Below are 27,932 nucleotides of genomic sequence, written 5' to 3'. Positions count from 1 at the left end.
TCAGTGTCCGAATGCAGTCGCAGTCGCTGGCGCTGTCGCTAGCGCTGTCGCTGTCGCTGTCGGTGTCACTGTCGCTGCCACAGTCGCTGTCGCTAGTAACAGCAGCTGATGATGCTTTCACCTTGAGCTTTTGCCACTGCCATGCTCTGTGCCTATTGCGACTTTTTTATCTTCATAGGCAGCATAGCGACTGCGACAGCGACAGCGGCAGTGGCAGCAGCAGCAGCGACAGCGACAGCATCGGTATTCACTTTCGATATCGAAAATTAAAAAGCTTATGCGCCGCAGCGTGGCGACAACAAACGAATTTGAAGGTCAGGCGGCTGTCGGCAGTGCTTGTGCTTTTCTGAATCGAGCTGGCAGCAGGCGCAACAATCCGTTGCAAATGCCACCGACTGTGGCAAAATGCCGGCAAAAGCTCCTCCGACGCGTATCCTTTTCTTGTCAACGACGGGAAGTAAATGGGGCAACGCGGCAGCCGCAACGCACTGCAGCAGCGCATTTTCGAAATTCCACATTCCATTCATATAAGCTAGCGGAAAGCTGTTCGTGAAAGCTTTGAAAAGCTTTACTCAACTGATTCTGCTTCAATTTAAATAAGAAACTCAAACTGCTAAGAGCATTTACGAAAAGCTTAGCTAATTCAATTTTATATACCCCAAAACAATATACGAATTACAAAATAAAGAATATAGAGATTTTATGCACTATTTGTATGGACTATGGCATTTTTGATGTGACCTACTGAGGTCTATCAAATTAAAAATGGAAGACGAAAGTTTATATGCTCGTATCTAACACCGCTAAATATTAAAATATTATCGAAGACTGCGGTCTGGTAAAATACCAATAAATTATATGTCAATTTCGTAATTACTGCAAGATATTCGATAGAACCATCTGGCAACCCTACAAGGTTGCCGCATTCGACGGATCACCGTTCGTTTTTTTACATAAAAGAAAAATACAATTTGGTTCGATAATCATAATCATCATTTTCATACAATGGTAAAATGTGCAATTAATTCAATACTATTTAGAGATGGAGCAGTACATATTGCAAGACTTTAAAACTTATCGAAAAATATGACTCTAGCGCGGGCATTCTTTGCCGTTTCAAATATATTATATATACGTATGATTCCAAAAAAATGTAAAAATTCTATGCTTGAATTAAGAAAAAAAAAGCTGAAATATTGTTGGATAGAGATATTTTTATCTCGCGTTTGAAAGTGTATTAGAAAATTTAAATGGCTAGAAATAAATAGTTACTATAAGCTTTTAAATAATTGCACTTGATTTATTAGGAATTTATTTATAAATGTAAACCTTCAGCGCTTTACTTTTCGTCTGAAAAAAGCTCTTTGTAAATAGTTAACTGCAGGCTAAGCTTAACGGCTGCCATGACACCGTATCGGATGCAATTGTAGCCGTTGCCTTGGCAAAGATGGAAAACAAGCAACAAATTCAACAGTTGCCAGGCGAAGCCTATCAAATTTGTTCTATATATATAGATATATCAATTAAATGTATTTATATATATATGTATATATATATATATATATAAATATGCTAATTGATTCCTCTACACTGCAGAACCATATATTTGACTGATTGTTGGGCCGTTAAGTGCGCAAAATGGAGGAGGACGCCGTAGCCGAGAAGAAACCTGAAAAACCCCGTCATGTCGACATGTATGTGGACAGCGACAAGGAAGATGAGAAAGATAGAACCGTTCAAAGTATTACGCCGACCTCAAGGGCTACGAGCAGCATAGCGAGGGAGTCCATCATGCGGAAGAGTCGACAGCGGAGCATGAGGGCGGTCTTCAAGGAGCGGTCAACCAAGTCATTCACCGACGTCAACCTACAGATTAAAACGGGCGCGTCACTAATACCCGACTTGAACCTGATCATTAATCGGATGCGCAACATGAAGGATGACAGCTTTGTCTACTTGGATTATATGCTGCCCAAGGATAGCGAATTCTTCACCCCGTACAGTCTGCGCGAAGTTGAGTACTGCAATTTAAACATCTATAAGCCCTACTATACAGTAACGCGGCATGGCGTTACCTATTGGCGCGTCTCCGAGAACTTCTTCACGCCACTCAATCAATGGCAACAGGAGTTCCAGCAGTTCCTGAGCATCATTCAAATACGCACCTTCTCCATCTTCCGCTTGTGGAAGGGCTTCAAAGTGTGGGAGAAGACAATAAAGTGGCGCAAATTGAACTACGCCCGCAACCACTTGCAGAATAATCTATTTATCGTCATTCCCCAACTGGCCAAAGCTGTGCTTCGGATGCGAGCCGATCTTGTCGTACTGGAGCGTCTCAGCTTTGTAAATACGGAAAATATCGAGGAATGGCATCCCTTCTACTTTCTGGAGCTTCATATGCGCATCTATGAGCAGCTCAACTTCCTCTTCCACGAATTTCGAGGCTTTGTGGGCAAAGCTTTATGTACGTATAGTTTAAATATATCTATCTGGATTTTAATATTTCCTCTATCCCCACAGATCGTTCATGCACTGAGGCCATTATGGCACGTGGCTTCTATCCCGATGATGAGATCAATTACTATCCATCTGTCAAGAAAATGCGAGAGGCACACAGCTTTATGGATAGAGCCCGGAAGCGCGCCTTTTGCAAGACCTTAACCAAGTGAGTTCAAATATCTCTGTGATCTGAGTTTCGATGATTGCAACTATTCCAGCTGTACTCTCAATGAGCACATTCTCAACTAACTGCTCACATTCTGCTCGCTCATTGGCAGCTTTCTCACCTACTGTGACATGATGTTGTATCAAGCGCTCTATCGTGTAACCATTCAGAGCTACGAGGACCTGCATCAGGCTTTTGATGAACACAACAAGGTGGCGCCATCGGAAGCGGAAATAATGAGTCACGATCGTCTTGACACGAAAGTCGAAAAACCGCGTCCACCCGATGCACCACAAGCTCCATTTTTCCTGGCCCAGCTGCGCCTCTTGCCCGATCGCATTGAGGTGGAGCCCTTGGAGGATGTCTTGAAGCTGATCTTTCAGCGCATTACGGGCTTGATCTTGGAGACTGTCCTAGACATACCGCCCTTTACCACAGACCCGGAATTCACCCAATATACAGCGTAAGCTATCGAAGTGCATGACATAATTTGACTGACCTACTGCAATTTACTGTTTCATTTCATCTAGGCCATCGATCATGGGCCGTCAGGAGGAATGTCTGTATCAGTCAGCGCCGGAATTGACCTTTCTGTTGAAGCAAGATGCCACCTTCACTTTCAATCGGTAAGCTACATTCGTATTATCTCTAAATCTTATCACCATCATCATCAATCGTTCGAGCAGCAAAGATATATTTGTACTGATTCACGCGGCATACGAGATGGCTCATCTCTATACGGCACGCTTTCATACAATACGTGAAAACTATGAGATAGATGCCACCACAGATCCGGAAGAGCTTAGCAGTGAAAGAGGTAAGAATGCAAGCATTAAGTAGATGCTATTAGAGGGTATTATAAAAGATAAGCTACCCGTGCATATCCATGTAGAGCTTACAAGAAGGTATTAGGGATATTAACTAATCTATATGAACAAACACTTTGGTAATCTCTTCACAAATACATAAATACATACATATGCATATACTTCAATTCATTCATACTTAACCCTGTAGATACATACATACATATGTATGTACATGCATACATTCCTCGTGTATTCAGAATTTTTAGCTTAACGTGCATTGCACAATTGCATTATAGCGCATATACATACATACATATGTAATTATTCTCATGTGTATGTATGTATGTAATTTAGCAATTAATGATATGCTCGAATGTTAAGTTGGTATAGAGCAAAGTGGAGAATATAGGATTATTTAAATCTAGGTGACCCGGCGAACTTCGTACCGCCTAAAAGTCGAAGAATGTCGTGTTAATCATTCACGAATTGAACAAATGTGCATGAATAATTGTTTAGCATGAGAGCAGGACCGAAAACTGTCACTGTTATCAAGCCTACTGGTAAATTCTCAATGAAAATTTGACAGCTCCGAAATTAAGAAACCTTTAGGGAAAATAACGCATTTTTCAAGTATTCGTCAATTTTTTAGTATTTTTTAAGATATACTCTCCTAATCGGAGCGGAGACAAATCCAACAAATCAAAAACCATGAAAATTGGTCCAGCAGATCTCGACTTATAAGTGTTGTAACACATATAACGACTTTGTTTTATATATTTAGATGAAATATATTTAGATTAAATTACGATTATATACAGAATTAAGGTTTTAAGTTTGAACTAATTTAAATTAATTATTAAAATAAAATTTATACTGTGTTATATACAACATAGTCTTTTAGTTTTATTTAATTGAATTAATAATTTTTTGTTTAGGGCATTTTCAGAGATATTATAAATTTGCTTATTCTTATTTTATTTTATATTTTATTTTTGGTAAATGCAACTTGTTTTTTTTTTTTTTTTTTTTTTTTTTTTTTTTTTTTTTAATTCGTTTTTCATTTAAAAAAATACTATTTTTAACTGTGGTCTGCACCTCAGTGCGCTCAGTGCGAGGACAAAGCAAATTTGGCGACAATTGAGTCCAGAGCATAACGGAATTTAGTTTCCATCAAAGCAATGAGAGCAGAGGATAGAAGGGTGAATCTGTATGTACATATGCATGTATATATGTGTATGTGTGTGTAGTTAGTAACTTAGCTCATAGGCAAATCGAAATGAAGTGTGAGAAGTGTCTCAGTGCAATGCAATGGGAGGGCTTGGTGAAAGGGAGACTTGAAATTTGTTCTTCTTCAGGCAGAGTCTACTCCTCTCTCACTAATTCGCTCTTCTCTTCTCTCTTAATACTTCTAACGCTCTTTGTAGACCTCACGGCGCTGCGCAACTATTGCGATCGCTATTGCAACAATCTACAGGCTTTGGATGGTATTTTGGATCAGGTATACCTGGGTCTCTTGAAACTGGGCCAGAGCGGATTTAAGGATGCGGTGACGCCCGTCTGTCAGCGCCTGCAAAGTGTTTTAGCCATTTACTTACCCCAGCTGGCCGAGGAGGAGACTACGAAGCTCTATGAGGATGCCCAGGACTTTTTCGGCCGCATCGGCTTTGAGCCTCAATCAACGCTCCCGTTGGTTGCACACCTTCGCTTCCTTGATAATTGTCACTTGGAGCTCGATGGTCTTTTCACCGTTATTGACTATATACACGATTTGTTGATGATCATCAAAGACTTCAATATACCAATTGACGATGAGCGCAAAGAGGACTACATGGACACCGAGGACTATCTGAATCGGACCAGAGAAACGTTGGCCGAGATTTTGGAGAAACGCCAGGACTTCATCAATCAGCTGGACGAAGCTATGCAGGAAGATATTCACAATCTAAAGGAAAATATACACGAAGTAGCTATCCAGGCCATCGAAGAGTGGCTGCTCATGGTAAGTTCTGACATTGGGTCGATCTCAGATTGTCACGTTGCTATAGCGTGCCAATGGATTAAAATAGGGTCGTATGGGACGGCATGACACTTAATACTTGGCTATGGGGTATCCTTACCTTTTTTCTGGTATTTCTAATCTCTGAAGGGGGTGTCTCACAGTCGTACATTTAATTTGAGCTCTATTCACCTCCACAGAGCCAATCAGATCGCAAAAAAGTTAACGAGAAGCTAGATGATTTGCTGACCCGTATGAATGAGTGCCGGGAGAAAGCCGATGAGCTGCTAGGATATCAGAAGGAATTCCGAATCGATCTGACCATGTATGAGGAGATGGACGAAGGCTTCTACAATATACGACAGCGGCAAAATCTGTACAGGACATTAATGGACTGGGAGGAGTCGCTTGCCAGCTGGCTAGCGGCCGATTTTAGCACTCTGCCCGTGAATGAAATGATGGAGCTGAATGCAAAAACTATTAAGAACTGTATGCAGTTCCAAAAGTATTTACCACATAATGATATAGTGCCCGTACTACAAAAATCTGCCGAAGACTTCAAGGAGAAGTTGCCGGTTATTGGTTATCTGCGAAATCCGAATCTTCGTGCGGTAGGCATACAAATCAAACTTAGAACTCTTGAAAATAATATTATCCTTCGAACAGCGTCATTGGACTGAGATTGAGGAGCTACTGGGCCGCAAGTTCTTCCAGGAACCAAATATCAAGATTTCCACCTATGATGAGGTACACGCATTTGACGACGAGAACAATGCCGAGAGCCTTATGCAAATCTCCTCGCAAGCCACTGGAGAAACGCAGCTGGAGAATATGCTCAAGGGAATCGAGACGATGTGGAAGGAGACAGAGCTCTTCATTGTACCGCATCATGATCAGAAAGATGTTTTCATTCTAGCCGGTACAGAGGAGTTGCAGGCGGTGCTGGATGATGCCAACGTGAATATCAATACCATAGCTGCATCCAAATTCGTGGGTCCCATCAAAGCACGTGTGGAGGAGTGGACAACGGCTCTGGATCAATTTGGCAAGACATTTGGTGGGTTAATTAGAGTATTTAGCTGGAGTCTAGCCTAACTATTTCGGACCTTAGAGGCTTGGATGGATTGCCAGGGCGCCTGGATCTATTTGGAAGCCATCTTTGCCTCGGCTGACATACAACGGCAGCTGCCCCACGAAGCCAAAATGTTCAATCAGGTGGACAAGAACTTTAAGGAAATACTACGCCATGCCAAGAAGGTGGCGTTGGCACTACCGACCATGTCCAGCATAGAGGTCTACGACATGCTTATGGAGGACAATCGCTTACTCGATGCGATTTCGCGTGGCTTGGAAGCCTATTTGGAAGTGAAGCGTGTGGTGTTTCCCAGGTAAGAGACACACGGACCCACTCAGTCTTTCACTTAAGCCAAGCGGACTCATTTAAACTCTGTTGCTTAGATTCTACTTTCTGTCCAACGACGAGCTGCTCGAAATTCTCGCCCAGACGCGAATACCTCAAGCTGTGCAGCCGCATTTGCGCAAATGTTTCGATGCCATCTATCGCCTGGAGTTTGGCCAGAAGGAGGGTGGCGACGGCAAAATGGTTGCCACAAATGACATAATTGCCTTCCTATCGCCCGAGGGCGAGAAGCTACAGTTCGGCAAAGGCCTAAAGGCGCGTGGTGCCGTCGAGGAGTGGCTCAGCAAGGTGGAGGATGCGATGTTTGTGTCTGTTAAGCGTTGCATGCGCTTTGGCTATCAATGCTATGCAGCCAAGGACCGCGACGAATGGTTTCAAGATCATCCCAACCAGGTTGTACTCACCGTCTCTCAGGTACAATGGGCCGCCGATATACATCGTATATTCGAGGCTAAGGATTCGAATGCAGTCAACACCGTTGACAGGATGATCAAATTCGAGATCAAATGCCTGCAGGATCTTGGCGCCCTGGCCGCCCTCACACGCAAAAATATCTCATCACTATTGAGAAAGATCCTCTGCGCACTAATCACGATCGATGTCCATGCCAAGGACTCAGTGCGCATGCTTATAGAAAAGGGCGTCCACAATCCGTAAGTATCCATGCAATAGAATACCTAAAAAGAAACGAGGAGGACCGACATAATGTAGTGGATAGATTCGGACTGAATGGATTAAGTCTGAAAGTTTTCCCGTTGTCCGAGTGTATCATTAACATTTATTTTCTATAATGTCGGTATACCACTATTAACAAAGCACTTCGAGTCAATTAATCGCATTTCCGATAGAAGAATGGTTTACTCTGTGAAACATGTGTGATGAACTAATCAATCTATAGAAGAAGGGAATCAGCAGATCTACGTAGAGCGAGTATTTCGTATTCTAGCTTACCCAATTGTATAATCACTAATTCTATTTTCATTTAAATAAGAAATATAATATATTACCTGATTTTCACCTTCGCTCTCCAGCTTAGACTTCAATTGGCTGAAGATGCTGCGTTTCTATTGGGCCGTGGAAAACGAGGCGGTCTTCTCTCGCATGGCAGCTGCTAATATACCCTATTATTACGAGTACTTGGGGGCGGGAGGTGTGCTGGTGCTGACACCACTCACGGATCGCTGTTACCTTTGTCTGATGGGCGCCTTTCAAATGGACTTGGGTGGTGCTCCTGCTGGCCCGGCTGGTACGGGCAAAACGGAGACCACGAAGGATTTGGCCAAGGCTTTGGCAAAACAGTGCGTCGTATTCAATTGCTCAGATGGTCTCGACTACAAGATGATGGGTCGCTTCTTCTCTGGCTTGGCACAGTGCGGCGCCTGGTGCTGCTTCGACGAGTTCAATCGTATTGATATCGAGGTATTGTCTGTGATTGCCCAGCAGTTGATTACCATACGAACAGCTAAGGTCATGAAAGCCAAACGGTAAGCCAATCAAAATATATAATTAGTTATCGACATTATTGTAGCACTAGGAATAGTTTTTGTATATGAAAGAATTTGTATTATGCCTCAAAGTCGGATAGCATAAAGAACCCTTTTCATATCCCAAGTCCTTTGGTGATTTGAAAATAGTAAGAGTTCTACGATTATGCGATTAGAATTTTTATATAATAGACTTTTTTTTGGAAACCCAAATATATAATACAAAGAATTTCCATGCGATTTCTTAAAAATGATTGAGTCAGAGGAAACCCTATGAATTACAGTCAAATGCTGAGAGTCTATGAAAAGGCTTATCTAGAATATACTTTTGATTATCTTGACATTTAACTTTTTTATCCTCATCCCATAGTTTCATGTTTGAGGGTCGCGAAATAAAGATCAATCACTCGTGCTGCGTCTTTATAACCATGAATCCGGGCTATGCCGGCCGTACAGAGTTGCCGGACAATTTGAAGGCACTCTTCCGACCCATATCTATGATGGTGCCCGACTATGCGCTCATCTCCGAGGTTATTTTGTATTCGGAGGGCTTCGAGGATCCCAAGATATTGGCCCGCAAAATGGTGCAAATGTACCAGCTGTGCAGTCAGCAGCTTAGCCAACAGAACCACTACGATTTCGGTATGCGAGCTGTCAAATCTGTGCTGGTGATGGCCGGCGCTCTCAAGCGAGCCGCGCCCAATCAGCGAGAGGATATAACACTGATTGCTGCCTTGCGAGACTCAAACATACCCAAGTTCTTGGCCGACGATGCTATACTGTTCCGTGGCATACTTAGCGATCTGTTTCCGGGCGTCGACCTGCCCGACTCGCAGCATCCTCACTTGGAGGAAAGCCTGCGAATTGGCCTACGTCAAAAGAATCTGCAGCCAGTGCCAACCACCATACGAAAGTGCCTTCAGCTATATGAGACCATGTGTGTGCGTTGGGGCGTCATGACGGTGGGTCCCACGGGAGGTGGTAAGTCGGTGGTGCTGCATGCACTGGAGTTTGCGTTGGCCCACCTATTCGAGAACGAGGTGCCAGATCCAAACTTCCGGCCTGTCGTCATACAAACAATGAATCCTAAAGCCGTTAGCATGAACGAGCTATACGGCTATGTGGACCCTAAGACCTTGGAGTGGCAAGACGGTCTACTGGGTCTTGCAGTGCGTGTTGCTACTCTAGTAGAGGGTAAGCGCCTAAGGACTTTTGCGAAATTCGAATTACTCTTAATTTTGTATACTCACAGAGGAAATTCATCAGTGGATCATGTGTGATGGCCCCGTAGATGCCGTGTGGATTGAGAACTTGAACACTGTCCTCGATGATAACAAGATGCTGTGTCTGGCCAACTCAGAGCGTATCAAGCTAACTGCTTGGATACACATGCTCTTCGAAGTGCAGGATCTGTTGCAGGCCTCGCCAGCGACAGTCTCGCGTTGCGGCATGGTGTACGTCGATCCTGGGGACCTGGGCTGGATACCGCTCGTCGATACCTGGCGCGAAGTTGATATGGGCAAGAAGCTGAACGCGAATCTGTCCGAGTTTCTGTATCAGCTCTTTATCGGTTACTTTGAGAAGGCGCTGAAAATCGAACGCAAGCGCGCATCCTACACCATACACCAAGTGCTCGGATCCAAGGTTCGGCTCTGCTGCTGCCTGATCTCTTCGCAGCTGGAGGGCGTCAACTGGTACACACTGGGAGACGAGCCGGCCAAGAATCTGCTTACAAAGATCTTCACGTGGTGTGTGCTCTGGGCGATTGCATCCAACTTGAAAGATCCGGAAAAACTGTCATTTGAGGACTTTTGGGGCAGGGCCATGGCTGTGCATCCAAACATGGAGTAAGTGCCTCAAAATCAAGTCCCTAAGAGAGAGTTTTACGATATTTTCTCTCCAGCATGCCAGAGCGTTCCCTGTGGAACTATCGCGTCGATTTGGAGAATAACGATTGGGGTAACTGGAACGATATTATGCCCAAGTTTGTATTCCATTCGGACATATCCTACTATGACATGCAAGTGCCAACCGTGGATACCACAAAATACGGGTAACTGAATGCCAACAGAGCTGGCTAGAGCGCCATTTCTTTAACTCTCAATTTCCTTTAGCTATGTAGCTGATCTGCTCTTCAAACGTGACTTCCCCGTCATGGTCACCGGCGAGACGGGCGTGGGCAAAACTGTGCTGGCCATTAGCTGCATGAAGCGCCTAGCCGAGGGCAAGGTCATACCCGTGGTGCTCAATTTCTCGGCACAAACGAGCAGCTTGCGCACACAGGAAATGATCGAGGGACCGCTGGAGAAGCGTAAGAAGACCCAGCTGGGCGCGCCAGTTGGCAAAACGGTCATCATCTTCATCGACGACGTCAATATGCCCAAGCTGGATACCTATGGCAGCCAGCCGGCCATTGAGCTGCTCAGGTTTGTGCGGAGCTAAAGCAGATTTGTTAAATCGAATAAGTAAGCCAGCCCAATCCGATTGCAGGCAGTATCTGGACTTCAAGGGCTTCTACGATCGCGAGAAACTCTTCTGGAAGGATATTCTGGACGTGGTCTTGGGCTGTGCCTGTGCCCCGCCTGGCGGTGGACGCAACTTGTTGACGCCGCGTTTTGTGCGGCATTTTGCACTCTTTTCTCTGCCCAAGCCCAACGAGGAAACGCTTTCCCAGATCTTCAACGGAATTCTGGGGGGCTTCCTGCAAACGTTCTCGTCCGCGATTCGGGCACTGTCCGAGTCGATAGTCAATGCCTGCGTGGACGTCTATATGCGTGTGACGAAAGTGATGCTTCCCACGCCAGATCGCTCCCATTATATATTCAACTTGCGAGACTTGTCCAAGTGCATACAGGGCATATTGCAGGCGAATAATATGTACTACAACCAGGAGAATCAGATTCTGCGGCTGTTTTACCACGAGACAACGCGCGTCTTTCACGATCGTCTCATCAACTTGGAGGACAAGGCGATCTTTCGCCAGCTGATGAATGATGTGTGCCTTTATCATTTCAATCGCGACGTTGTCGGACTCGAAGAGCCACCCATACTCTTTGGCGACTTTATGATATTCGGCAAGCCGAAGAACGAGCGCGTCTACGAAGAGGTCAAGGATCATACCAAGCTTGAGAGCGTGCTCAACGATTATATTGCCGACTACAACTCGATGGCGGTGGGCAAGTATATGAAATTGATACTTTTCCAAGACGCCATGGAGCATACGGTCCGACTGGCTCGCCTACTGCGTAGCGATCGTGGCAACGGACTGCTAGTGGGCGTTGCCGGCATGGGCAAACAATCGCTGACCCGACTTGCCTCGCATGTCAACGAATACAACTGCTGGCAGATTGAGATGAGACGCAACTACGATCTCAATGCCTTCCACGAGGATCTGCGCGTCCTCTATAGAATTGCAGGCGTAAGTACCAAGCCAATTAGTATACCCATAGTTTATTTTTTCAACTCGCTTGCCTCCTTTTAGATTGATAATCAGCCTGTTACCTTCCTGCTGATTGACAGCCAAATCGTTGAGGAGGAGTTCCTGGAGGACATTAACAATATTCTCAACTCTGGCGAGGTGCCAAACTTGTTCGAAGGCGACGAGTATGAGAAGATTATACTCGATGCGCGAGATGCCTGCAATGCGTCCAAAAAGGACGAGGTAATTGCTAATGAGCCTCAATGTAACTCAACATATTTAATCTAAGCAAATTACTGGCAGAGCTGTCCACGCGATGAGATCTACAAGTTCTTCATTAACCGCGTGAGGAACAATCTACATGTGGTCATGTCGATGAGTCCAGTGGGTGATGCATTTCGACGACGCTGCCGCATGTTCCCCTCGTTGGTTAACTGCACCACCATCGATTGGTTCACTAGCTGGCCCACCGAGGCCCTGTACTCTGTTGCCTTGGGCCTGCTCACAAAGATCGCACCCAACTATAACGAGAGAGTTGCTCTGGCTAGCACCACTGTCTTTATGCACAAGGTACGTAGCTAACACTTAACATTGGAAAGGTTTAATCGTCCCTACTGAATCCTGCAGACCGTCGAGGATGCCTCCGTGCGTTTCTACAAGGAGATGAAGCGGCATTACTATACCACACCCAGCAGCTATCTAGAGCTGCTCAAGCTATACGAGTCTCTGCTCAAGATTAAAACTCAGGAGATTATAGCCAAGCGGAAGCGCATTGCCAGCGGTCTTAACAAGTTGCTGGAGACAAATGAAGTGGTATGTAGATCACATCTAGATGCTAGCATTCATACATCCATGTGGCATCCATAACTCTCTTGCTTACGCCTTGCAGATTGCAGTAATGCAAAAGGAGCTAGAAGTTATGGTGCCTCAGCTGGATGAAAAGTCGGCCATGATGAAGTCCTTGGTGGACAATCTAACCAAGGAGACCAAACAAGCGGACGCTGTCAAGCAAGGCGTCATGGAGGATGAGGCCAACGCGAAGGAGAAGGCAGCCATTGCCCAGGCCATATCCGCAGACGCCAGCAAGGACTTGGAGACAGCCATGCCAGCTCTGCGCGACTCCGAGGAGGCACTCAAAGGTCTCACAAAAGCCGACATCAATGAACTGAAGTCGTTCACCACACCGCCAGCCCTAGTGCAGTTCTGCATGGAAGCTGTTTGCATTTTATTGGGCGCAAAGTAAGTCGAACGCAAAATATACACAAGCAATAAATCTGACCAGCTTGATGGTGTCACTAGACCCACCTGGGCAGCCGCCAAGGCCATTATGGCAGACATTAACTTCATCAAGCGACTGTTCGAGTACGACAAGGAGCACATGAAGGACGACGTCGTCAAGAAAGTCAAAAAGTACATCGAGCATAAGGATTTTGTGCCCGCTGTGAGTATGGTCTAGCCTACAAAGGGACTGCATTTGATTCCGATTACTTTTATCCACACAGAAATTCGAGAAAGTATCCAAAGTAGCCAAGTCGGTGAGCATGTGGGTCATTGCCATGGACAGCTTCAACAAAGTCTACAAAGTAGTGGAGCCGAAGATCAAGCGCAAAGAAGCGGCCGAAGCGGAGCTCAAGGAGGTGATGAAGGTGCTGCGACAAAAGCAAAAGGAACTCGCGGCTGTCGAGGCAAAGATACAATCGCTGCGCGACAGCCTGGAAGAGAAACAGCTCGAATTTCAGGCCATACAGGATAATGTGGATCTCACCTATGGACGCATTAATCGCGCCGGACGACTCACCTCTGCGTTGGCCGACGAACAGGTTCGCTGGCGAGACACTGTCAAGTCTCTTACAGGCGACCTGGGCTGTGTGCCCGGGGATGTGCTGGTGGCAGCTGCCTGTGTTGCCTACTTGGGCGCCTTCTCCAATCAATATCGTCGCGAAATGAGCCAATTGTGGGTGGACAAATGTCGCGAGTACACCATTCCCTCCAGCAAGGAATTCAATTTACTGAAGGTCCTGGGCGATGCCTACGAGATGCGGCAATGGAATGTCGATGGTCTGCCCAAGGATAACATATCCATTGAGAATGGTATATATGCGACGCGTGCCTTGCGCTGGGCCCTCATGATCGATCCGCAGGAGCAGGCCAATCGCTGGATACGCAACATGGAGAAGGCTAACAACCTGCAGGTCATCAAGATGACCGACCCCTCCATGATGCGCGTGCTTGAGAACAGCGTACGGCAGGGTAATCCAGTGCTGCTGGAGGAAATCGAAGAGACCATAGATCCCTCGCTGCGTCCCATACTCCAGCGGGAGACGTACAAGTCTGAGGGTAGGATCTATCTCAAACTAGGCGACCAAGTCATTGACTACGATGATAATTTCAAACTGTATATGACCACAAAGCTGCCCAATCCTCATTACCTGCCCGAGGTGTGTATCAATGTGACCTTAGTTAACTTCTTAGTCACCGAAAGCGGACTCGAGGACCAATTGCTGGCGTAAGCAACCAGAGACTGGCTTTCTTTCCACCTCACTCTAATATCCCTTACCACCCACAGAGACATTGTTGCTATCGAGCTGCCAGCCATGGAGGCGCAACGTAACGATCTGGTGGTCAAGATCAATACGGATAAGCAGCAGCTGCTGGCATTGGAGGATAAAGTGCTGAAGCTTCTGTTCAACTCTGAGGGAAATATTTTAGACGATGAGGAATTGGTGGAAACACTAAATGATGCCAAGGTAAGTTCCTGATCGGGCTTAGATAGAAACAATTATAGATTAAGACTCAAACCTCAGGAGTTTGATTATCGAGGATAAATGCCTCTCCTTTTAAATGGCTTAGACCACCTCAATAATCTATCTTATATCCCTCTCATTTCTAGGAAACTTCATTGATCATTGCGGCACGTCTTATCGATACAGAGGAAACTGAAAAGATTATAACGGCGTCGCGTGAGCGTTATCGCATTCTATCGTCTCGTGGCGCTATTCTCTACTTCGTTGTCGCCAGCTTGGCTGAAATCGATCCCATGTACCAGTACAGCCTGAAGTATTTCACGCAGGTCTTTTGCAATGTTCTACGCATTGACCATCCCGCTATGGCCGTAGAGCTGCGCATCTCTACATTGATGGTGGATGAGTTGAAGGCTATTTACGATAACATATCGCGTGGTCTGTTCGAGAATCATAAACTAATCTTTAGCTTCCTGCTGGCGTTGTCTGTGGAACGGCAAGAGGGTCGTGTCACTGAAGATGAGTTTGGGTTCCTCACGCGCGGCGCTGTTGGCACAGTGAAAGCCAAGCCACAGCCACCGGAATTGAAAATCAGTCAGGTTCAATGGGAGGCGGCACTATTTTTGGAAATGCATTTTCCAGAAGCCTTTTCGAATTTTACCGACGAGCTGGGCACTCCGTTTTTCATTCAGCTGCAGGACAACAGGGAGGAGTTTGATTACGCCCAAACCAATGCACCGCCCACGGACAAGTGGAATAAGCGACTAAAGAACTTCCATAAGCTCATGTTTATTGCAAATTTCCGAAAGCCACGTTTCGTTCTCAATGTCGTTAGTTACCTGCATGAGACGGTGGGTAAATACTTTACAGAAGTCTCCGCCGGGGGCACACAGCTGAGCACAGTGTAAGTAGAGTTCTTAGGAGAGTGCGAGAGACAGTTCTCTGTTAATTAGAGTTGTTCATCTCCTCAGATATCTGGATACCTCAGCGGTGACTCCATTGATCTTTGTGCTGTCCACCGGCTCAGATCCCATGTCAGGTTTCCTTAAGTTCACCACAGAAATGAAGTTTACGGATAAATATTACTCCATTTCATTGGGCCAGGGCCAAGGACCGCTTGCCGAAAGCTTGATTGATAAGAGTTTGCGCATGGGCCACTGGGTATTTCTGCAGAACTGTCACTTGGCCACGTCCTGGATGCGAGTGCTAGAGACGGTAGTGCGAAATCTAACTCTGGGCATTACAAAGGCACACGCAGACTTCCGTTTGTTCCTTTCCTCTATGCCCACCCAATCCTTTCCCATTAGTGTGCTGCAAAACTCTGTTAAGATTACCAATGAGCCGCCCAAAGGCATCAAGGCGAACGTCATTGGCGCCTTGGGTGATCTAAAGACTGAGTTCTTCGAGCAGCACATCCAGAATGGCAAATGGCGTGCAATCGTTTTTGGTTTGTGTATGTTCCACGCGGTTCTATTGGAGCGTCGCAAGTTCGGACCACTTGGCTGGAATATAACGTACGAGTTCAGTGAGAGCGATCGCGAGTGTGGATTAAAAACTCTGGACTTCTTTATCAATCGTGAAGTCATGAGCGATATACCGTGGGAAGCCATACTCTACATCAATGGCGACATCACGTGGGGCGGTCGCGTTACGGACTACTGGGATCTGCGTACACTGCGCACAATTTTAACCATCTTCTCATCGGAGCGCATTATACAGCCGGACTATAAGTACTGCCGAGGCGACACTTATTACAGAGACCCGCAAGGCAAGACGCTCAAGGAGTATGCGACATTTGTGTTGGGCTTCCCGGTGTTAGAGGATCCCGAGATCTTTGGCATGAATCAGAACGCCAACATTGTGTTCCAGACCAAGGAAACCGAATTCTTTATCAACACACTTATGCTGGGCCAGCCACGCTCCGCAGCTGATGAGGGTCAGGCCATGGAGAATGACCTCTGCCAGTCTATCATAGCGCGCATACAGCAAGTCCTAACCAACAAGATACAGCGCGAGCCGATACACGACACTCTCACTGTGGTAAGTTGCTTAGACTTGGGTTAACGTGAAACGCAAGTCCGTAAAACATCTATATTCCAGTTGGACAGCAAGGGCCAGATGCCTTCGCTGACGACTGTCTTAGTGCAGGAGATCGATCGCTTCAACATTGCGCTAAGCATCATTCATGATAGCTTGATCAATCTGTCGAAGGCAATCAAAGGTTTGGTTGTAATGTCCGAGGATCTGGAATTGGTATTCCGTGCACTGTTAGCCAATATTGTGCCCGCGAGCTGGGCCAAGCGCAGTTTTCTGTCCATCAAGCCGCTGCCCAACTACATTGTGGACTTCCAGCGACGCATCGACTTCATCCAACACTGGGCTGAGAATGGGGCACCACGCTCCTATTGGATCAGCGGCTTCTTCTTCCCACAGTCGTTTCTCACCGGTGTCCTGCAGACGTATGCCAGACGTCGTGTGCTGCCCATCGATTCGCTGAAGATTGATTTCCAAGTAGTCGAGCTGGAGCTAGTGCAGCAAGACTTCTTCGAGCTGCACAATGCACATGTCAGCGTACGTGCAGAGACGGCCTCACTATAGATGTGATCAGCTATGTAAATTGCTAACCTGTTTCATTTTAGGACGCTCGTCTCTATGGCAATCTGGAGGACTGCACGGATGGCATGATCAATGTACACGGCATCTTTGTGGAGGCCGCTCGCTGGGATCTGAGCATGGGTGGCCTGACGGATGCTCGCTTCGGTGAACTATACACCCGCATGCCTATCATTCGCTTCTTCCCATGCCTGGAGGTTAATCCCATTGTGCGTTACGAGGCGCCTCTCTATAAGACCCAGCAGCGTTCCGGAGTACTCTCCACCACGGGCCACTCCACCAACTTTGTGCTCTCCATACTGTTGCTCAGTAAAAACGATCCCGAATTTTGGATAATGCGCGGCACCGCCCTCGTCTGCGCCGTACTGGAGAACATTTCCTGAATACATTGAAACGTGTTCACATATGCTGCATATAACTAGGCGTCTTTATTTCGTACAGTTCGTTTCAATTATGTTTTGGGTTCTCTTTGAGGCATACCCCGGCTAATACAATTATTATATGTATATATGCATATGTGTTATTCATATTTCTAGAGCTTTAGAGTTGTGTATATATATATATATATATATATAAATATTTATATGTGGTATATAGGGAATATATATTATATATAAATATTTATTATTATTAACAGTTCTTAGTTCAGTTCTGTTTACTATAGTCATGCTTTTAGCTATTTACAACATTTAGAGGCAAACATAAAGAAATTAACGGACACAAAGGGGGATATTGCGAAATTGTTCAGACTTAAGTTAAGACAAGGCCGCTCACTAAAACTTTCTACTTGGTACGATAACGTTACACGTTTTGAAGTCTATTTGTAGATTTTGTAAAGAGTCCCTACAAAATGTATACAATTTGAAATTACCACGCCCAAAAAGCAGGCTACTCAAAGGAATTCTAGAAATCTGCTGCAATAAAATTTCATATATCAAAAATGGTTTCTCGAATTGCATTTGAACTAAAAATTCATAATAATAATAATATTAATGTTAATAAAGCACAACTCCACGAAACTACTAAGTACAAAAAATTGACGCTATTATTTAGAAATAGAAAAAAAAAAAAGAAATAATTGTCTATATCTTAATTAAGGTTTACCTCTCATTTTCGTTTTTTTTTTTTTTTTTTTTTTTTCAAAAAGGAATGTTTTTCTATTTGGGATTCTGCCAATTATTAGTATTAGTATAAAGTGTATTAGGTCTTACTAAGTAATACTGCCGCTCTATGGGAATGATTGGGAATGGGTTAATCTTTAGGGTTTCTTTTCCATTTTCTTTTCGTTTGGGGCTGGGTTTTGGTCCATTGTTAGATGCGTTTATGGAATGCAATTTTAGTTTTGTTTAGTTCAACTTAAGCTCTAACTATTTATGTGTTTTGCTCTTTAAGTACTTAGTAACTAGACGTATAAGCATTAACTAAAGTCAACAAAAAGAAGGGGAAGAATTGGTAAAGATGCCACAGAAGGAAAAAATAAACCGTTCGTTCAGGAAGCGCATGAGGTGTGTGGGTGGGGGTGGACCATATCATTTAAAGCTTTTTACTGCCATCAATATCAATGCTGAGATCCGGCAGTGAGCCACGTGCTTGCAACAGACTACGCTTCTCCGGATCCTTGATCTTCTTTGGCTTGGGTCTGTTCGTTTTTGTGTAGCGATTGATTACACCATCCGTCTCATCCATCATGCGCAAGATGAGCGTCTGATCGGACGAATCAAGCGGGGCAATGGAAATATCTCGCACGGCACGGAATTTACCGCAGTTATTGAGATGCTCGTTCTCCAAGCGGAAGAAGTTCCAAACGAAACGGCTAAGATAATATATATAACAGTAATTAATGAATAGACAAGGTGGAAGAAGTTTGCATCTTGGCTTACCGAAAGACTTCCAGGATGCCTGTTATAGAGGTCATTATATCGCTACTAACGATCTTCATTTCAGTCAAATAGAAGGACAGTGCCCAGATGAAGCGCAGCGCCAGATCCTCCAAGATGGCGAAATAGTAGAAGCCCTAATCGGATAAAACGCAAACCAGATGAGTACAAAATATATCTCGTTTATGGCACAGATTTTAGGTACGCACTGTGGACGAGTAGACGACTTCCTCGCGCAGGAACGTATTCTCGCCCGCATTCTTATCGAACAGGCCCCAATCCATTTTGATGTCCCATGTGTACGAGTAACAGGAGGAAGCTATAGACGCCACTATCCACAGCCAAGTGTAGGGATTATCAAAAGTGCTCGCATAGTTGGCTGACATGACATAGAAAGAGATAGAACTATATCGAATGCTGTGCAAATGAGACAGATATAGAGGTCTGCTTACGACTGTTAAAGCTTTTGAGCGTGGCAAAGATGACTACCATGAAGGTCGTCGAATATTTGCCCGCATTCACCAGATGTGGAAAGGCTTCTCGTGTGTCCCGATAACGGCGCAGACACTGCGCAAATCGGAACCAGGCAGGCAGGCAGTTGACAATGGGCCGCACTATAAAATCTTTTTCCATACAAATGGACGCATCCACCGCCTCCGACCAGTTGCCATTGGTGAAGTAGAAGCATATGAGATACTCAAAATCTAAGATGGCGGTGGCTAGCGAGTTCAGCTGGTCGCCCAGCCAGAAATCGGCGAAGCCCACATGAAAGAACGGAGCTGCAACACAGCGTCCAGTGATGCGGAGCAGCCAGAAGCGTGCGTCATGATGGAGCACATGAAACGGATTGACCAAGAAAATCAGCATGATCAGGGTCAATGTTAATGGATTGATAAACGCTGGTATGCTCAGGCTGGCGCTGTACAGAAAGCTGAGCATGCTCAGTGTCCAGACGACGCCGAATATGGCCGCCAGCTCCATCAGATGCTGTTCGGATAGATGATTGCGAGGATCCAGCTCGAAGATCAGCACATGATTAACACCCGACGAACGCCAGCCATAGATGTTAACGCCAATCAAAAATATAAATTCGATGATCAACAATGGACCGCGATACAGACGAAACGTGACCTTCAAATTCTCGCCGGTTATGTCGTGAAATATAGCAGACAGCACAACCACAATGCCGAGCACAATGAAGCTGCCCGAGAAGAGGCCAACTTTAAAGGTGGTCCACGGACTCTGCTGCTCGCCAAGGGGCGGCACACGCAAGCGTTTCATCGCACGCTGCCGGTCGCCGCCTTCCAGCTCGCCCGTGACCGTCGTCTCCGTTTCATTGATGATGTTGTCAATGTCTTTGTTGATAAAGAAATGCGATGCCTCCACATATTCCTGACGCCATTTGGCACCGGTGTCTACGCGCAGCAGCTGCAATAGCAGAAGTATTTTAAAACTAGCTCATTAAATATAAAGACATCTCTTACCTTGTCGTGCTTTTTAAGAATCTTGCGAAAGCCCGTATGATTCAGATTCTGATAGTTCTGCAACAGTATAAGACTCAAATAGAATTCGCTAAAGGCTAATTTTAGCTCGCGTGCTTTGCGATCTGGCAATGCGGCATGTCGTTTCTGGCCCTTGGACTTCTTGGCCGTGCGCTCCGACTCCTCGATGCTGGACTTTAGCTCCGCATTGAGTGTCGCAAATTTACGCGTTGCCTCTGCCAACTTTTCCGAATAGAACGTATTTATCTTCTTCAGCTCCTTGTCACAGTAGTGAAAGAAATTCTCGTCGAAGTTGGCAAAGTGACGTTTGAGCACCTCATCCTCCACGCTGTCCACAGACGGCGCCTCCTCGACAGCCAAGTACAACATGGCTTTCATTTCCTGTTGAGCACATAATATTTTATTGTAATGCCCAATGCATAACGATATATGATAATATCTATCTCCTTTAATCTACTATTAGAGTCGCTACATGATGATATGTTAAGGGGAAAGAATTCAAGATTATAATCTAGTAGTCTATTGTAAGCTACGATCTAGCGTTTAGGGTCTCCAGAACACAGACGGCATCTTTAGTGATCTATCTGTATCGCTCTAAAGCTGTGATTTCTCTTCTTTTCTGCTCCTATTCTACTCTCTTCTATGAGAACTTAGTTTTTATTAAGTATGGCAAGCTATGTACCATTTACGATTTATCGATTAGACTTTACGACATTCTTAAATTATATATCTATAATATTCTTACGCTTTCACATGTTCTCTTTTATAAGAAGTTACATACTTTAGTCTTAATATTCTTTATATTTCCTTGGATACATATATATATATATTCATGCAATGATCCAATGATCCACCATCCTTGTATTGTAACCGGCTATATATCGATGAGTTTCCGAAATACTCTACAATCTTTCTTTAATGATATATTTATTTATGCTTCTCTTCTATAAGAACTTAATTTCGATTATGTGCATAGTTTTCTCTAAATAGAGTACTCTTTGGGTATGTCTACAATTTTGGAACAGTTCAATTAAAGTGCAATTTTATCGTTTCATCATGCGAACTGATTGATGGATTTCTTTTTATGATTGATTGTAAATCGCTTGCATGCCAGTTCTCATAAAATTTGATTAATTCATTATTAATTATGTGTATATATTTTGCCTTATAATCTATCAACCCAGTTAATAAATTTATATTTCAGATTAGCTATAATTTCTTCTTCAGCCACCTAGGTAGATTATATATGGAGTACTCTATTGACATATCGACAAATTTCGAACAGTTCAATCAAATTTCACATTTCATGCCTTCTGTCATCGAAATAGATTGATGGATTATTTATTGTGATTCATCATAATAAGTCTTGTTTACCTGCCTCAATAAATACATATTTGAGCTCTGTCTGGCTCTGCGCTTATAAATAGAGTATCATCTGTGACATATCTAGTCTTAAGTAAACGAAATTCATTTTTGTTGCTAATCTGCTTCGCACGAAACTTGAATTCTTCTTCTCCCCCTCCTTTTTTTATCTCTCTTTTCATAGTGTGGGGGCTGTATGACAAGTCTCACCTCATAGTTGATGTACTGCTTGCGCCACTCGGGCGTTATGTGCGCCGACAGATGCTCAGCGAACTTCATGGCGGCGGCGACGACGACGACGGCGGAGGCGGTGTTATCGTCGTGTCCCTGGCTTTGTTCTTAGCCAACTGCGAGCCAACACTGCGAATGCGAAACAAATGTAAAATCAGTTCATATTTAACGGCTTCCACTCAGTCGCTGGTAATTTAACGCCCGACTGCAGACGCCGAACAGTTTCTACACATATAAAGAGTAATTGGTCAAATATGCATGTAGATAAAGACTAAGCAACTGAACGATTAAGCACTAACAACATATTTGTAAAAGACATAAGTAAGAACGTTGCGGCCGAGCATAACCGACTGCATAATGCTTTTTCATATATGCAGTTATAAAATATAAAATATAGTACGTAAAGTCCTCTCTCTAAAGGGGGACATTATGTAAATGTTCTAAATTACCGGAAAATAGATTACCTGATTAGCTACGCCTCTAATGAGAGGGTATATACGAGTATCTGTTCCAAAATTCAAAATCATATGGATAGCCGAGACAAACAAACGGACATTGCACAAAACCAATATACTCATTTCACTTTCGTGAATGAGTATAAAAAGAATTTGCTTTGTAAAGCAAAACAGTTGACAAATATAATAATGAGTATGCTCTTAACAGTATATCATTTTTAGAAGATATCGTCCAACAGCTAAGGACACAAGTAATTCTTCAAAGAGCAGATAAGCAAAAGAATTTTTAAACTCGATACATATAGATATAGATAATTTATAAAATACCCATTGATACAATAAGCCAACTTAATGAAATATATTCTATATGTATATATGAATATATTGTATGCATGGCGCATTTATTGCGCAAATTTATTGATATCTTAAAAGATGCCTTGGGAATAAGAACGATTCGCTGATGCCTTAGGTTTTTGACTTACATATATATTAAGGTATGGTGTATTTCAAAATATTTTTTGGCTTTAAACATATTTAAGGACCACATAACAATGATTTACATTATGTGGAATAAATAAATTCAGCTGTATGTATGTAACTATCCAATTAGAATTCTATTATTTAAGTACTTAAGAGCTGTATAGCTAAATATCTGGAATGCGAATATGGTAATATATAGTTATATGTTTTTAGATCACTAAACACGGATCAGTAATCTTGACTATATTATAGAGTATAGCTAGGGCTGGGTACAATAATCAATCTGAATATATACAGCTTTGTTCATAGTAATGTTTCATTGCGCAATACCGTTCCGATAAAAAACAAAGCGATGCCTATTTCTCAGATGTATTGTATTAAAAATAAAAATAAAAATATTTCAATAGTACATTTAATATTTGGGGAAATGTTATAATATATGTAAATAGCTAATATATTCAATTGCAATCTATATGTGTCAGCAGTTTATATAGTATGTATATAATCAGATGTAGCTCTGATAGGCTTAGACTGATTAAAAAATCTAAATTTAATCAAGTATAAAAAATTAAATGTATTTACATATTATATTTGGTCACAAGAAAAAAAGTATTTATTTAATCATGTTGGGATGCATCTGATATTGCGCTATTATAAACTAACAAATTGAACGCAGTATAATAGATAATACCATTTAGATATAACAACTTTAAGTTCTAAAGATCTATAGGTTTTCTTTCTCTTTTTGTACTATATTACTAAATATAATATTAAAGATTCTGAGAGCTTAGCAACAATTTGTTGTCATCTCCCTGGTAACTGTTTTATCATGTATACAAAGTACATATGTATGCATATAAAGATTTTTTATGCTTGTTTACTTTCATTAGCGCCGACCGAATAATAAGCTAAACAAATTGGAAAAATTTTGTCGCTACGCTGTGGAAGCAAAGACGTTAACATGTTTAATCAATTAATTGGGCAAATATTTGCTACGAAGCAACAACAACAACAACAACAAAAGCCCTAACAGCAGTTGTTGGGCTTAAAGCTAAAGTCTAGTGGATCAACAATTTCCGCTTTACAATAGGACAAACACGGACACACACTATCTACATATATACTTACATACATATATAGTATATATATGTATCTGTACATGGGTATATCTGTAATATATATAGGTACATTTAAACATGCATGTAAACACCTGTGGGTCTTAATTGATTGTCTGTCGATATGTCAATTGCGTGCGTGCACTTAGCTAACATCAAAATTTAATTCCAAATATAGATTTCAGCGTGTCCAGTCTGATGGATTAGGCCATATCGCACAAGCATCAATAATTGAAACGATATTTACAACAACAGCAAGGTAAACGTGTTAAACACTTGTTGCTTGCTCTTTTCAATTTGTTTTTTATTTAATATATATATATATATTTTTTTTTTCTTTCCTTATCACTTTGCGTTTGCTCTGCACACGGATTTTGTCTGCTAGCCTAATTAGACGCGCTGATAAGGGAGCAGCAAACACATACACACACACTCACAGAAACAGACACATACACACTCACGTATGCAACTACATTCACGCAAATATTTGATCAATAAAGTCAAAAGAAATGCACAGCGCGCGCCTCTGACTGACTCACAGCTGCAATTCTGGAAATGAAAGCAGCGGACGGCAGTTAGCGCTGCCCGAAAGACAGCGCCTGCGTCGCAGAGTGCTGATAAGTCCCGTTGCTGCTGCTGTTGTTGTTGTTGTTGTTGTTATTGATGATGAAAACGCTGAGGCTGTTGATGCTGGTGTAAGGCAACTGCGTCTGCGTTTTGCGTGATTGAGTCAGTAAAAACTGCTCGATCAATTAACGGAGAGGGCATCACAAGATTAGCTTTGACAACATTGTTTTTCAATTACATAAATATTACACACATATATTTGTACATATGTAGAATGCACCACGGGGCCACTGTTGACATACAAACGTTGGCTGGCTGCTGATGCCTGCAGCGCTGCTGCTACTGCTGCTGCTACTGCTGCTGCTGGTGCTGCCCCTCTCACTTCTGTGCTGTTAATATTATTGTTATTATTTGGGCTTAATTGAGGCAGCAGAAGTTGCTCGTTATTTGCATATATTAGCTGCCGTGCATTTAAGACAAGATCTAATCATTACTAATTAAAATAACATTAAAGAATTGGTTAAGTACACTTTATCACAGAATAGCGCGCACGGAACAACAAAGAACAAAAAGCAAACGAAACAAAGTACCAGGGCGCTATCGCTACACTATGCTAATCGGAAAATTAATAATGCGCGCTCGTCACTCGCCGACTATCGATAAGTACACTTTTCATAATTATGATAACACTGGTACAGATGCTCAACAGCCAAGTGCAAAATGACTATAAAAAAAAAATGGATATAAATCTGAATATTTATATGTATATATGTTGATTTAAATCATGTTTCTGAGCAAGTCGCGGGTATCGGTATATCAGCGATACTCTGCATTCGCGGTTATCGATTCTTTGGCCACTTCTTGCGTTAGTTCTTGGATATCGCAAGCGACGCTAGCTCGCGAGTGCCTCTCAGCTTTTTTATACGCAAATAAATTGTAGCGAATTTCGCAAGCACAACACACGTGAAACTGCGCAGTTCTGAGCCGCTCCAAATGAGTGCGAACCTCAAGAATCTGAAGATGAGCCACTTCGGCACTGCTGGCTTTGGCATCTCAGCTGGCAAGTTGCTTGCAAACAATAACACCAACGGCAATAGCGGCGCAGGCTGTGGAATCAGTGGAAGTGGGGGTGTGGGTGGAGGCGGAGGAGGAGGTGCGGGCGCTGGCAGCAGCAAGTCAGCGTCCCATGTGGTGGCTGATACGGATATCTTTGTGACGCCGAGTGGTACGGTAATACCTTTAATACGCAGCAGAGATGTGCCGAAGCAGCTGCCAACGATTGCTGCCGCGCTGCAGCGGCCAGCGGACGAGCACTTGGCTGCCGAAGATCTAGATGCGGTGCAGTTGGAGCTGGAGCTGATGCTCTCAAATGTGGCCTTGCGTACGCGCGTACTGAAAGCGGAATACGATAGCCTGGACAAGGACGAAAAGCGTCAGGATCGTCGGAAATTGGAACGCGCGCCGCCCGGCTCACCGCCCACAACGCTGGGCATGCTCAACGGCCTGCTGGGATTGGGCAGCAACAGTGGCGGAGGCAGCAGCAGCGGCGTCGGCAGCCCAGCGACAGCGACGGCCAACAGCAGCACGAAGAGAAAACTGCGGGACGAGCCGACGGGTGTGCGCAAAAAACAATCCTCCATGACGATACTCAAGCAGCAGCAGATGGCGGGCTCCAAGCACATGGCCAAGAACAGTCCCCTGGCCACGCACACGGACGACAGCATGGACTACATTCCGACTATGCCCGCCATCAACCATCAACAGCAGCAGCAGGCGCAACAGCAACAACAGATTCTACCAAAGGTGGCGATGCCTAAAAACGACATGCCAAATAAGTTTTGGCTATCCGTTGAGCCTTATTGCATGCCACTGACCAACGAGGATCTGCGACTGATTGACGATCTGCTGGAGCAGTATCGGGGTCCGTTGGTGCCACCGGTGCCGCCGCTGGGGCCACACTACTCCACGGTGTGGGCACAGGAGGACATGAAGGCCTTGCAGCCGGGAGGGGCGCGCCAAAAGTCACAGAATGCGACGGCCATGCTGAAGAAGGCCGAGGGCATGCTGGAGGAGGGCATAACGGGCCCATTGACCCAGAGACTCGTTTCGGCGCTGATGGACGAGTCACTGCCCAGCGAGCAGGCGGCAGTGGGGGAGCACAGCAACAGCAGCAGCAACGAGAACACCCACTCCTCATCCACGAGCAATGCGGCGGCCGCCTCTGGAAATTTCCGCTCCCTGGCCATGCTCAAGCACGGCGTTGGCATTGAGCAGCGGCTGAAAAAGGAGCTGATGGACAGCGGACTGATCGACGCGAATGAGCTGGGCGCCCACGAGGATGTGGATGAGGTGCTGCTCGAAATCAAGCGGGTCACCGCCGAGATCAACACGGTGGCTCAGTTCAATAGCGACGAACTGCAGCGACTGCGCGCCGGTGCCAGCGAGGAGATCAAGCGCATCGAACTGAAACGCAAATTGGACAGCATCGATCAGGAGATCCTCGAGTGTTACAAGCGAATGCAGCAGTACCGGGCCAAGCGCAAGGTCCACACGAACGAGGAGAAACAGGAAATACTCCGGCTAACCAGCGAGCAGCGGGCTTTGGCCGAGCAGCTGGAGCGCATGCAGCTGATGAGCGGGGTCGGCGATGGCAAGTTGTAGGACAGGAGCTTGGCCTGGAGCTGGCGTCAGTTAATGGCGCTGCATCGGGCGGCAATGCTGCTGCAGCAGTGGGAACGTCATAGCATTTGGAGTGACATTAGCTACCAATTGCAATGTGTATAAAGGAGGATCGAGGGCAACGCGGGCAACCGGAAAATCGAAATAACGGAATATCGGAAAACCGGGCAACAGAACAAACGTGAATGTCGAGAGGATCTAATCAAATTTCGTCGCTGCTTAACTCGCCAGTTTGTAAATTAGCAAACCAAACACAGACACACACACAGACACACATATATAAACAATACACAATACACATGCACACACACTCATACACATACACATATATATACATACACATTATATATATATAGTTCGTACATACAATTTTTATATAGCTTAAGTTAATTGTGTCAGGCAATAAACAATTGTCGCTGTCACCCAAAGTGCGCATCCGCATACGTCAGTGTTATTCCGGATCTCTATTTTCCCGTCTTTCCTTTCCCGTTCTAGGCTCTTTAGCGGCACACCACACT

General features: G+C 44.4%; 3 protein-coding genes across 5 annotated transcripts; 2 read left to right on the top strand and 1 right to left on the bottom strand.

Annotated features, from left to right (window-relative positions):
- The first annotated feature begins 1,544 nt into the window (after positions 1 to 1,544).
- On the top strand, positions 1,545 to 17,660 carry LOC6584803 (dynein axonemal heavy chain 6). The gene is made up of 27 exons (XM_002010408.4): positions 1,545 to 2,464; positions 2,521 to 2,665; positions 2,778 to 3,128; positions 3,196 to 3,291; positions 3,352 to 3,482; positions 4,899 to 5,473; positions 5,671 to 6,081; positions 6,137 to 6,527; positions 6,582 to 6,858; positions 6,929 to 7,543; positions 7,922 to 8,374; positions 8,745 to 9,568; positions 9,627 to 10,221; positions 10,278 to 10,427; positions 10,489 to 10,800; positions 10,865 to 11,792; positions 11,856 to 12,035; positions 12,096 to 12,362; positions 12,420 to 12,605; positions 12,682 to 13,031; positions 13,092 to 13,233; positions 13,295 to 14,298; positions 14,359 to 14,539; positions 14,683 to 15,437; positions 15,505 to 16,573; positions 16,634 to 17,104; positions 17,173 to 17,660. The coding sequence occupies exons 1-27, from the start codon at positions 1,639 to 1,641 to the stop codon at positions 17,527 to 17,529; spliced, it is 12,042 nt and encodes a 4,013-aa protein (XP_002010444.1). The 5' UTR covers positions 1,545 to 1,638; the 3' UTR covers positions 17,530 to 17,660.
- On the bottom strand, positions 17,551 to 27,932 carry LOC6584802 (xenotropic and polytropic retrovirus receptor 1). 3 transcript variants are annotated; one of them, XM_015161623.3, is made up of 7 exons: positions 27,782 to 27,932; positions 22,098 to 22,247; positions 20,508 to 20,906; positions 19,476 to 20,451; positions 19,233 to 19,402; positions 19,027 to 19,160; positions 17,551 to 18,959 (listed from the first exon to the last, which is right to left on the bottom strand). In XM_015161623.3, exons 2-7 carry the CDS (start codon positions 22,164 to 22,166, stop codon positions 18,680 to 18,682), a joined length of 2,028 nt encoding a protein of 675 aa, XP_015017109.1. In that variant the 5' UTR covers positions 22,167 to 22,247; positions 27,782 to 27,932; the 3' UTR covers positions 17,551 to 18,679. The 3 variants fall into 3 exon arrangements, with proteins under 3 accessions (XP_015017109.1, XP_015017110.1, XP_015017111.1); XM_015161624.3 differs by lacking the exon at positions 27,782 to 27,932 and adding an exon at positions 24,989 to 25,327; XM_015161625.3 differs by lacking the exon at positions 27,782 to 27,932 and adding an exon at positions 25,038 to 25,327.
- On the top strand, positions 25,589 to 27,857 carry LOC6584801 (transcriptional adapter 3). The gene has a single exon (XM_002010406.4). It carries the CDS (start codon positions 25,729 to 25,731, stop codon positions 27,394 to 27,396), a length of 1,668 nt encoding a protein of 555 aa, XP_002010442.3. The 5' UTR covers positions 25,589 to 25,728; the 3' UTR covers positions 27,397 to 27,857.

This window comes from Drosophila mojavensis, unplaced genomic scaffold (assembly GCF_018153725.1).
Source record: "Drosophila mojavensis isolate 15081-1352.22 unplaced genomic scaffold, ASM1815372v1 contig_136, whole genome shotgun sequence".
NCBI classification, from domain to species: domain Eukaryota; kingdom Metazoa; phylum Arthropoda; class Insecta; order Diptera; family Drosophilidae; genus Drosophila; species Drosophila mojavensis.
The sequence above is the reverse complement of the archived record's forward strand: the minus strand, read 5'-3'. Positions and strand labels throughout refer to the sequence as shown.